Source organism: Myodes glareolus, chromosome X (assembly GCF_982192425.1).
Source record: "Myodes glareolus chromosome X, mMyoGla1.1, whole genome shotgun sequence".
NCBI classification, from domain to species: domain Eukaryota; kingdom Metazoa; phylum Chordata; class Mammalia; order Rodentia; family Cricetidae; genus Myodes; species Myodes glareolus.
In genome coordinates, this window is record NC_142053.1 from 20,607,369 (window position 1) to 20,619,920 (window position 12,552).

Below are 12,552 nucleotides of genomic sequence, written 5' to 3' on the forward strand. Positions count from 1 at the left end.
TATGCATGCGTCCTTCTTTTATTGTACTCTACAGGTCTGTTGTTTCCATTGGAGCTATCCGTTGCTGAAGACATGAACAGACTGGGTAGTTTCTGTAGTTGATTAAGACAACTCTTCTCCCTGCGTGGCAAAAACACAGAGGCAGGTTAAGCTCTTACAACAACTTCACTGTGAAAAGAAGCATAAGGTAGGAAGAAGAAAGGGAGGCCAGGAGGCTGTGAGGCCAGGCCATGGTTCTGAGATGACAGGCACCAGGCTAGCATGCAAAGCCTAGAGTTCCTCTGGATTCGGAGGCAGCTGTGCTCTGGAGGTAGAGATGCATGAGAGATTGTCTCCCGAAGCAAAGCCCTGGGAGGGATTGCAGTTCGACTAGCCTCAGAGGGGGCACTTGGAGTAGAAGCCAGAAGTCCCAAACAGTCCTAAGTCACTTCCTCAGGTGCAGTAGAAGAGGAGGTGGACAGAGTCTGTGCCTTTCATGGGAACAGGTGGTTGTGTTGTGCAAGACGGGGATCGGCAATCTGTCACATGCTGCTGGAATCCAGACACACCTGACATTACAGAGGCCCTATCTTGAGCTTATACATTGCATGTACCCCCCCTGAAACCTCTTCAGCACCTTTATCTGGCATAAATAACCCAGAAGTTGATGAATGCTGTCTCATTCATGTTCTTACTTTAGGTTACAGGTAACCTGAGTGATTCTGTCATTTACTAGTATGTGATCTTGGACAAGTCTGTGTAGACCACAGTCCCTTAGGCTGTTGGTCTTGGAGGAAAATTTGGCAACAGTTAAACATTTCTGAACATACAACTGTCAAAAATCAAAACCTGAGGCTAAGAACGTGGCTCCATTGGTGGAGGGCTTGCCTACCATGCACAAAGCCCCGACTTTGATCCCCAGCACTGTGTAAAACAAGACACAGTGGCACTGGCCAGCAATCCCAGCACTAGGGTGGTAAAAACAGGAGAATCAGGGGTTCAAAGTCCTGTTTGATTATGTAGTAAGTTCGAGGCCAGCCTTGCATGAGACCCTGACTCAAAAGAAAAACAAGCTTAAAACTAAAGATGCAATGAATTTGAGTTGTCCGGCAGCAGCTGCCTATGTTACATCAGCAACTTCTCTGAAGTTTGCTTCTGTGTGTACAAAGGGCATACTTTGTGCTACGCATGCTGTCTTTGAACTCATAGAGATTTGCCTGCCTCTGTCTCCTGAGTGCTGGAATTAAAGGCGTGTGCCACCATGCCTGACTGCGGGCATAATTGTTTAATCATGAAAAAGTCTTTAAATATATTTCTACCATCATACTTCAGTATCTAAGTATCAAATTAGTGTAGTTTTGGATTGTATCATGTTAGAACATTTGATTTTTTTAAAAATTACTGCTTGCGGGACTGTAGAAATGGCATGTTGTACTTTCAGAGGACCAGAGTTCAGTTCCCAGCACCCAGTTAGGTAGCTTACAATTGACTATAACTCCAGCTCCGGAGGATCCAGGACAATTCTAGCATGTGTGGGCATCTGCACACATGCACATACAGGCGTGGGTGCATGTACACGTGTGTGCACACGCACACACACAAATATTTAAATAAATAAAAATTAAAAAGTGCTGTTTGAGTTACTGCCTTTAGCTATATATTTTGAAAAATTAAATGATTTTTGACTTGGAATTAGGACAGACTTTTAAAAATGAAAACATTTTTAAAGTGTGTGCGCGTGGTGTGGGTGTGTGGATGTATGCTATGGTGCATCTGTGGAGGTCAGAGCACTACTTTATGGAGTGAGTTCTCTCCATCCACCTCTATGTAGATTCTGGGAATTGGACTCAGGTTGTTGTGCTTGCATAGCAAATGCTTTGATCCACTGAGCCACCTTGCTGGCACTGGGATAGAATTTTTCACAACTCCTGAAATAGCCCTAAGCATTCGTCTGCCACTTTGCTCTATGTATTTGTGGGAAGCTGTTCTCTCAGGACTGATGATTATAAAATCAAAACATCTATTACACTGAAGATGCTCCATGCCTTAACATATTCAATATTGAGGCGAGATTTAATTCTTTATGTAAAAATAAACAAAGTCATTCATCTTATTAGTATGCAAATTTTCCTTCTTCTTTAATAAATGGTAAAATGATATATTTACCAAGGAATTGTTTAAAATTCTTTATGATTTATTATTGGTAAATGTTTAATTTGTGTACTTATTTTTTTATACCTAGGTTGCTGTGAAAATTTTTAGGATGAAAAGGGGGCCCACATGGTAACAGATCAAGAAGCTCGGGTTTAAAATCCTCTGCCCCAGTTTTGAATATATGTTAAATGGGGAACTCTTGCCCTTCCAGGATTTACAAAGAACTTAGCACCAAATACTTGCTCACATCTGTCACCCTTCTCCTTGCTCTACTCATTGCTTTTTGGGAATGTTACATAACTCATTTCTCCAGATGTTTCCATTCCTTGTCTTCTAGTTACCTAGATCCTGCCTGAGACAGCAGCTTGTTAATATGGCCTTGCTGGCAAGGCTAAAAGCAGTGGACCCTCTAGTGTTGCTGGTGGAGACCTGGAATATGCAGAGGGGGATGCTGTAGTAGTCTGAATGAAATGTCTCCCATACTTACATACTCATTCATGGGAGTCTGAATGCTGAGTCCACAATTGATGGCTCTGTTTGGGAAGACTTAGGAAGTGCGACCTTGTGGGAGGAAGTGTATCATTGGAGACAGACTTTGAGAGTATAAAGACTTACACCATTTGTGCTTAGTTTGCTCTCTGCTTCCTGCTTGCTGTTTGGGATGTGAGCGCTTAGCTTGCTGCTCCAGTCTCCCTGCCTACCTGCTGCCATGCTTCCTCACCACGACAGTGATGAGCTCTAATCCTGTGGGACTGGAAGCCCTAATAAACCTTTCCTTCTATAAGTTGCCTGGTCATTAGTGGTTTCTCACAGCAATAGGAAAGGAACTAATACAGATGCTAGCATTCCATCTCAGACGTCTTAAAGGAACATACCGAATTCTTTCATTTTAATATTTAATTTTTGTTGTGCTAGAGGCGAGCATTCTATCTCTGATTCGTATCCCCAGTCAACAGACTAAATCCTTTGCTTCCTTGATGTACTGTCACAGCAGACCTGTCCATGTGATAAAGCCTGCCTTTTGTCCAAACATAATTTTAGACAAATTTATGTGACTTACGTAAAACCATAAGCCAAAGGACTCTTAATATCCTGACAACAATGGCTTCTTGTTCAGCTCTACAGACATAAGAATCAACTCCAGCCTATCATCATTCTGGAGGTTATCAACTAGAAAGAGAATCTGAAATGGACCCAATTACATCAGTGTTCCAGTCTCTGCCTTAGACCACTTGAGTCTGTGGTTAATTATGAGATACAATAGCAAGAGGAATGGATTAGGAAATGAAGGCAAGAGGTGTAGCTGAGGTCTTAGTCATCCATTTCTTTAACCAGTGGTGACAGGTACCCAGGCCATATTTTTGGCTGATATTTGATAACCTTCAGCCATGATCCTCCTCTTGCATAAAGTTTACTGTCAGTAGCTGTGTAACCTACAGGAAGTCAGTATACCTCTCTGGGACTCATGTTCCCCACATGTCAAAGGTGATACATTTATTTATATTCTAAAGCAATTACTAGAGCTATAAGAATACAGGCGTGAAACCTCTGCAGACTGTGAATTTTCTCTGTGATTGCCCTCTATGTAAAAAGTATGCAAATAGCTGATATTGTCATTGGAAATTTATGTCCTAAGTCTATTTTGAGGATACCAGGCATATTCTAACTATCTTGTTTTCCTTCCTTACCATCAAGAAAGCCAGCCAAAACTGGAATGAATGAGAAAGAGAAAATTCTGCTATGCGCGACTAAGTATTACATATAGATAGGGATTTCTGCTACACTGGTCTAAGTACTATAAAGAACTAAGCTCTACTTTGTGTTCTCAGATGGGTTGGATTTCAGATATGGCTCCTGTTGTGCACTGTGAATAATATTCCCCCTAAAAAATAGATTGAAGTCCTGTGGGAAAAGTTGTTGATGGAATGACTTTCCTCTGTAAAATTACTACTACAAATTGGGTGTGGTAGATAGACGATGATTGTAAACCCAGGTACTTGGGAGCCTGGAGGATGACAAGTTCAATGGCTTCCTCAGATATATAGAGTTTGAGGTCAGCCTAGACAATCTCTTCTGTTTTTCGAGACAGGGGCTTCTCTGTAGCTTCGGTGCCTATCCTAGAACTAGCTCTTTGCAGACCAGGCTGACCTTGAACTCACAGAGATCCGCCTGCCTCTGCCTCTGGGGAGTGCTGGGATTAAAGGCGTGTGCCACCACCAGGCTGAGACCTCTCTTAAAATAAAAAGGAGGAGCTGGGGATATAGTTCAATGATAGAGAACTTGCTTAGCATACACCAGGGCTTGGGTTCAATTGCCAGGGCCACAGCTAAAGACAATATGACAAAGCAAGAAAACGTCATTACGATGGGTCCTTATCAGATATCCAGCCTGTGTATAGCAAAGTAAGGTAAATTTGGACACACACACGCACGCACGCACACACGCATGCACACAAGGTGATGGTGTGGAGAACATCCTGTGATGATACAAACAGAGAAGGGAGGAAGGTCACGTGAAAATGAAGTTTCTAGTGAATGAACATCTAGAGCTACCTGCAGCTGGAAGAAGCTCTTCCATTACAATCTACAGACTATGGCCCTGCCACCATGTTGGCTTCATATTCTAGCTTCTGAAAATATGAAACAGTATCTGTTGTTTATACTGCTATATTATAGCAATTTCAGGGAAGAACACAATCCCCACCACATGCTTCCTCTGCCTCCCATGTAGTTATGGTAACGTTTCCTCTTCTACTCATAAGCACGCGTGAAAATTGTGCCTTGATCTAATGTGAGTGTTCAGAATGGCAGAAATGCTTAGATAGGACACTGAGCACCATCTCACAATTTTTTTTAAAAAAAAACAGTTTTGCTTTAGCTTTATTTTTCTGAGACAGGTCTCACCATGTAGCCTGACTGCTGCCCTTGACTCTCCTGTTTCAGCATCCCAAGCACGAAGATTACAGGCATATGCCTCCACACTCACTTTATCGTCTTCATACGTGTAAAAATGAAAGGCAAGAGTGTCTTCCATTTCCTTCTCTGCTCTCAAACTTGATAGAAAATAGCAAGAACAGGGGCTAGAGAGTTATCCCAGCAACTAATAACACCTGCGTGTAATCATGAGAACCAGAGTTCAGAGTCCAACACCCACATACCATGCTGGGCATCCTGCAAATGCCTATAAGCCTAGGTCTAAGAAGGGTGGAGATGGGTTTGCTGGATCTTCCTGACTTAGAGTCTAGATGAGTAAATACAAGATCCAGGTTCTGAAAGAGATTCTGTTACTTCTGGTCTAGGAGGCAAAATTTTAAGCAAGGAATTGAAGTCAACATCAACAGCCCTGCTGTGTGTCATTCTTGCCAAATGTGCAAAACCTGACTCTCATGAGGAAGACACATGGGACAACCCCAAACTGAAGGACAGTCTACAAAATAATTTGCTTAGACTCATCCAAAAGAGCAATATCATGTTGAGGATCATCCCAGATTTAAGGAGTATTAAGAAAAGAATCATGACAAGTAAGTATAATATGTGATTTTTATGCCAGATCATAGGTGATAAAAAGCAGTGATATAGGTCACTGGACAATTCAAATTTAAATATGGAGTATAGGTTGTATATCAATGTTATATTTCTTTTCTTTTTATTTTTTCTTTATTGTTTTTTTTGAGATATGTCATTGCTATGTTGTTCAGGATAGCCTCAAACTTGCTATCTTCCTGCCTCACTGACTAAGTTCTGAGATTACAGCCTAGCTTCTTTTGGCTATGTCTGTATACAATTTTTCATAAATTCAAAGTATTTCAAATTGATATTTTAAATATATAACTCAGGAGGCTGGAGTGATGGCTCAGCGGTTAAGAGTATGCAGTGCTCTTGCAGAGGACCTGAACTTGGTTTATAGCATCTATGTATGAACCTCTGTGTTTGATCCTCAGTACCTAAAAGAAATATATACATATATGTGTAAGTACACATACATTTATAGTTTTTACATACGTGTGTGTCTACATACATATGCATATATCTTAATTTTGAGCTATTAATCTTGTGTTTGATGTGCTAGGTGTTAGATACTCAAGAAAATACATGATATGGTGTGTATCTTTAAGTTGCCACCTGGGGCAGGAGGGAACAATAGAAGCAAGCACATACCGTATGCTAAAGACCTATGCGAGAGCTTGAGGATGTATGCGGACCTCAGGCTTCTGGAAAAGAGTCAGCGGAGCCCTTTACAGAGGATATAAAGAATGGGCTTGGGCTGGGCATCGTGGCCCCCACCTGTAATTCCAGCACACAGGAGGCAGAGGCAATGAGGGTCTCCGAAAGTTCAAGGAGAGCCTGGGATACATAGTAGGACCCTGTCTCAAAAGAAACAAAAGAATTGATGAAATAAGAGAGGCGGCTTCAGTTGGTGTACTAGTCATCTTCGTGTCTCAGTGAGCGAATACCCGAGAGAAGCCATGTGCGACAAGACGTCCATCGGCACAGTAAGGAAATCAGGGCAGATCTGTACCATGTGAGAGGGTAGGCTATTCTCATCACGGCGGGCCCGGGACCAAGGGCCAGGCTATCACCTTTTAGGGCCCACCCCTACTGACCTATTTTTGCTAGTTGGCTCCACCTCCTGAAATTTCCACAGCCTCCTCCCAAAATAGTGCCACCAGCTGGGAAGCAAGCATTCAAAATATGAGCCTCGGGCGGGTGCGGGGAGAGCTCCAGATTCAAACCGTAACAGTTAGGAAAGCTCACAAAGTTTTTGGGCGCTGCTGAGACACGTATGCCGAGGTGGCTGACAGATTTGGATATAAGGAAGACACTTGAGCCTGTAGCAGAAGAAAGTCACCTGCCTCCCGGGGACAGACAACAAGGATTAGTAGGAGTCAGCAGCCAGGATGAGGCCACTATGGTCTCTTAGGTAATACAAGAAGAGCAGACATAAGCAAACAACTTGAGGTTGAAAGGTTGAGCACAAGTGTGCTTGCTCACCCATGCATGACCTTTCTTGTGATGTGTGACTGAATGTCCAAGAGACCTCAGGCCCTAGACTGATAAGTATAAGTAACCAAGTTAAGGTAATGGCCACAAATTAGTTAGGGTAGCTAATAATAAACTGGGCTAGAAAGAGAATGTCAAGTGGTCATTAAAACACAAAATCTAATGAAGTGATTTTTTGAGAACAAGATGAGCTTTGCAAGCGATAAGAATAAGGTAGTAGCCAATTAACACCCAACAGGACAGGGAGAGATTGTCATTAATAGGAAAAATCCTGAGAACAGCACCAGACCCCATAATAAAGGGAAATCAGCGAGGTAATAATACTGTTTCAGAAGTCAATGCGGGATGGGAATTTCCACTCAATTATGAGGTACAAGATCCAGGACGAGAAAGTACCTGAATGTTCTTAGCAAGAACGTGAAAGGAATTGTTTTCCTTTTTTTTAAGTTTTGTGTGTGTGTGTGTGTGTGTGTGTGTGTGTGTGTGTGTGTGTGTGTGTATGTGTGTGTGTGTGTGTGTGAATGTGCTGTGGTGAACTTGAGGAGGCCAAAGGACAGTTTTGGGGAGTAGATTCTCTCCTTCTACCATGTGGGCTCTGGGACAGAACTCAGGTATCTTTTATCTGCTGAACCATTTTTGCTGGGCATCCTTTATTTTTTTTCTCATGCCTGGGAGACTGAGGTAGGCAGATCTCAATGAGATCCAGGCCAGCTCGAACTACGTAGTGAGACCCTGCCTCTCCCAAAAGATGACAATCTTAGCAGACCATGGCAGATCACAGCTGCCATCCAAGCACTTGGTAGGCAAGCTTGAGGCCACCTTTGAGTCCTAGTCTGTGTTAGAGAGTAAGACTCTGTTTCAAACAAAAAAAAGCAATTTCATATTTCAAGTGAAAATAAATCCCCATATATTCATCACTTAACTTCAACACATAGTTCATTCCATTTCATCCAAACCCTGACCAAACACCCTGGCAAAATGACTGGTTTGAAGCAAAATTCTATGGGAAGTTTTCGGTAGGCTTTTAGGCTAATGATTTATATCTCTAAAGTAGATATAAATTACATACATACTGAAAACTGAGGGTGAGTGATTAAATTCATCTATTTTAAATTATTTTCTCAGCAAGTAATATATTCACAAGGCTCACAACACAAAAGGTAGGAGCAAGGGAGGACAGGAAGGGTTTCTGCAATGACTTCATGGATAAAAATACTTGCTCATAGCCTAATGGCCGGATATAATGGAAGGAGAGAACCAACTTCCACAAGTTGTCCTCTGACTTCCATATATATACCACAATGCACGCTTAAAAATGTGCATGCTTCATACACACACACACACACACACACACACACAAATATGAGTTTTTAAACTTTACAAAAGAGCCAGGTCTGATGGTGCATGCCTCTAATCCCAGCACTCAAGAGGCATAAGCAGGCAGATCTCTGAGTTTGAGACCAGTTTGTCTATATAGTGAGTCCCGGGATAGCCAGGGCTGCATAGCATAACCCTGAAATTTTTTAAGAGTGTGGAGGGGCATCCTGTTCCACGTTTGTCCCCAGGCAAAAGTTTCCAGTTCCATTGCACTTGCCAACAGATGTCTTTGAAGAAACTAATATTAATGTTTGTGTCTCCCTCTGGAACTATTTTATACCTATATTGTCAAACGCACTGCACACTATTCTCTCTCTGCCGCTCCCGCTTACTACACAGTAATTATTTCATATCGGTAAATGAAAGCCTCCTTTTAGACAACCATAGAGCATTCATTCCACTTTGTGGATTATAAATGAACTCGCTATGACTGAGTTTCGGGCTGTTTCTCATCAGATGCAGTTACAGACAAAGCTGCGGTGTCTCCTCTTTCCCAATCATCCTGCACAGAAGCAAGCGTGTGGGTAAGACCAAGCTCTGTAAGACAGAATTGCTGAGTGATTCTCACAGAGGACACTAAGTTCTGCTCGCTCAGGTGGGTGCTGCTTGAAGTCTGTCTATGCTCCTTTGTCACGTCTCGGCTGCTTCTTCACACTTCCTTCCAGAGTCCTGTACTGAACTGGTTCAACATCTCCAACTCAAAGATACTTCTGTGACCTTAGCCCTCTTTCGCTGGGCTTTTCTCCTCTCTCCCTCCCTCTGTCTGTCTGTCTGTCTGCCTGTCTCCCCCTCCTGTTCTTTGGACTTCACAGCTAGCACTCTGCCTTTTTTAAGCCTCCTATTGCTAGGCTTCTCTCTCCTCGCTCTCTCCTGATCTTTGGCCCACATGGCGAGGCTAGCACTCTGCCCTTCTTCCCTTCTCCTTTCCCAGAAGCCACCAGTAACCTCCTGGCCTCCTTTCAGCTCCTTCCAATTCAGCCCCATGGCCAGCCATTTTAGCCCTGCTTGTGAGCATCTACTCAACCCAGCGACCTTTTGGCAGCACCTGCTCTGCCAATCCTCAGCCTTGTGAAAACCCTAGCACAGTGGGCATCATCCTCTCCATCACCCTCTCCTGGGCAGCCTTCTATTGCTGGAGAAGGTCAGGAAGTTGGCTCCACTACAAAGCCTGGCCAGCCAGCCCCCGCCGGGCCCCAAGGGCTATGAGGCAGTCCTTTTATATATTGATATCACATTTCTCTCCGTAATTGTTCCAAATCCTTTCCATATCCTCATATCCCCTTCCTCACTCTTGCCTCAGACCCCTTTGGCCAAGCCCTAGCTTTGGATTTTAATGAACAGACATAGGTCATCAGGTGGCTACTCCCTTATTATATCCTCCTTCACCTGCCGTCCCCCGCTTCTCGCCCACTCAGTCAGGCCTTTCACCTTCCCACCCCCAGCTTCCCTGGAGTCGATACTTCCTGCTCAAGTTGACCCCTTCCACTTATGCCTTCCCCTTCCTCGACCCCAGAATCTATCTTCCTTCCTTTTAGGCTAGTTTTCCCTCTCCAGTAATTATTTTCCTCTTAAGAACAATTCTCGCTATGTGTGCTGTGGTTTCCTATTACCATCTTACCCCCAGACTTTTCAGAGTTAGCAACCTTTAAAATTACACAAGGATCTCATCTGCCTCCTGGCTTCACTTCCTCTTCCTATGTCTATCACAGAAACAGAAAGCATCCCAGGCATGGCGCTACACGTTAGTAACCTCAGCACTGGTGAGGTATATAGGGAGGATTGGGAATTTAAGGTCAGTGTCGGCCATGTGGTAAGATTCCATCTCAGAAAAATGATAAACAGATAAATAAGACAGAAGAAAATAGAATCACAATGACATCACCCAACTGTCAACATCTTATGTTTTCATGTGCACAAATATACATATCCATATATACACAAAATTGGACCATTTATGCAAAGCTTTTGTCATAATAAATTTTAGGATAGTGAAGCCTTGCTGTTTATTTTCGGCCTAAATTAAGAAAATTAATTTCTCTGATTGAGTCAAGTTCCTCTTGTACAAAACATAGACTATTATAGTAACTTCTTCACCTGGTTTTATGAGAATTAGATGAGATAAAACATATTAAGGCACATGTCACAGTACCTGGCATCTAGCAAGTCTAATTAATGTTGGCTGCATGACCTTCCACAGCAAATAACATATCTCTCCATGCTAATGAGTCCTGTCCTTCTGATAGCTAACAGAAGTGACTGAAGCAGCTGCAGCAGCTCTCCAGCACAGGAGGAAGCATGGGAGTGGGCTGCAAAGCTGTAAAAACAGTCTAAAAAGCAATGTGCATTTGGGGGTTCGATGTTATTGAGATAATATTTCGCTTGTAGCCCAGGCTGTCCTGGAATTCACTATGTACCTCAGGCTCGACTCAAACTCACGGCAATTCCTCTGCCTCAGTTTTCCAAGCACTAAGATTATAGGTGTGAGCCCCCACACCATTTTTTCTACTCTCTCTCCCTTCCCCCCTCCCCTCCTCTCCATCCCCTTCTCGTGTGTGTGTGTGTGTGTGTGTGTGTGTCTGTGTGTGTGTGTGTGTGTGATGCTGGAGACCAAGTTTGGGGCCTCAGATGTGCTAATCAAGCACTCTTGCCATGGAACTGTGCCTAACCCGGTGCGTTTGCAATTTTGACAGACACTGCCAAAATGAATGAAAATTATCATGGCCTGCTCCCTTCCTCCATTCATTCTTTCCTTCTTTGTTTTTAGTCAGGGTCTCATATAGCCAAGGGTGGCCTGGAACTCTATATATATGAAGATAACCTTGAACTTTTGATCTTCCTGTCTCCTTTCCCAAGTGCTGGGATTATAGGCAAGTACCATGCCCAGTTTATGCGGTGGTAACTGAACCGAGTGCATGTTAGGCAAGCACTCTTTTCACTGAGCTCATCCCTGACCCTACCATGATTTCTTTAAATTATAAATTATTGATGGATGCTTTGGTTGTTTCCCATTTTTTTCACTTATACAAGCTCAGACTGTGAAACACATTCTCATAACTGATTATATACAAGGCAGAGGAAAGATTATAAGTAGATAGAGAAATGGGGGTAGAGGTGTAGCACGTAGGGAAGAGTTCAACTGAGTAACACACAGAAGAGAAGCAGGCAAAGGATGGCGCTGGAAAACACTGGGACCAAATCAAAAGGACTGTGAAGGCCACGCCACAGTCATTCAGTCAGCTGATTGTGAGATAATTACTGGTTACTTTCTACAGGTCAGATGGCATTTTAGATATTTTGTTCGCTTCCTGAAACAAAGCAAGAAACTATTGCTGTCAGAGGGGGCTTACATTCTATCAAAGAGAGGCAAACAATAAAAAGGATAGGTAGGGGGCTGGGTAGATGATTCAACGGGAAAATCTCTTAATCTGCAAGTCTAGAGACCTGAGTTTGGAAACACTGGGCATGGTGGCGGCACCTGTAACCCCACTTTTGGGGGTGGCATGCAGAGACAGGGGGAATCCTGGAGCTCACTGTCCAGGCAGCTTAGTCAAACTGATGAACTTCTTGTTCACAAAGAGTTCCTGTCTAAAAAAGTGAAGTTCAGAGCAATTAACCACGACACCTGATAGCAACCTCTGGCCTCCACACATACAGGAGGACTGACGTAAGTTTGAGGTCAGTCAGCTCTACGTAGAATTTCAGACAAGTGTGGAATGCAGCTTGAGACCCCTGTCTCAAAGCAAAAGAGAACAAACATATAGTAACCACAGCAACCAAAACAAACAGAAAGAAATGGGAGTAGAAACAGGGATGAAAGTGGAGCAGGCAAGTAGTAATTTACAATAGTAATTTTTACAATTTCAATGCAGTGCCTATCAGGATCACTGGGAGACTTCATCTTATTCTAGCATGGGGGGGTGGGGGCGGCGCTGATGCGGACTGAAGCAAGAACCTTGCCCATGTTAGGCAAGTCTGTACCACTGAGCAACACCCCAAACTTGAACTTATTCTATAAGAAGGAACTGAATAATAATTTTTCTTA

General features: G+C 43.1%; 1 protein-coding gene across 3 annotated transcripts in view; it reads right to left on the minus strand.

Moving 5' to 3' along the window:
* LOC125410680 (P2R1A-PPP2R2A-interacting phosphatase regulator 1-like) overlaps nucleotides 1-12,552 on the minus strand; it is a 71,654-nt gene continuing 59,102 nt past the window's right edge. For all 3 annotated transcript variants that reach the window (XR_015736892.1, XM_087902512.1, XM_048450317.3), the window contains one exon: nucleotides 1-120. Coding sequence is in view for 2 of the 3 variants with exons in the window: in XM_087902512.1 (XP_087758638.1) it covers nucleotides 103-120 (18 nt within the window). In the remaining variant the exon portion in view is untranslated. The remainder of the gene's footprint in view (nucleotides 121-12,552) is intronic.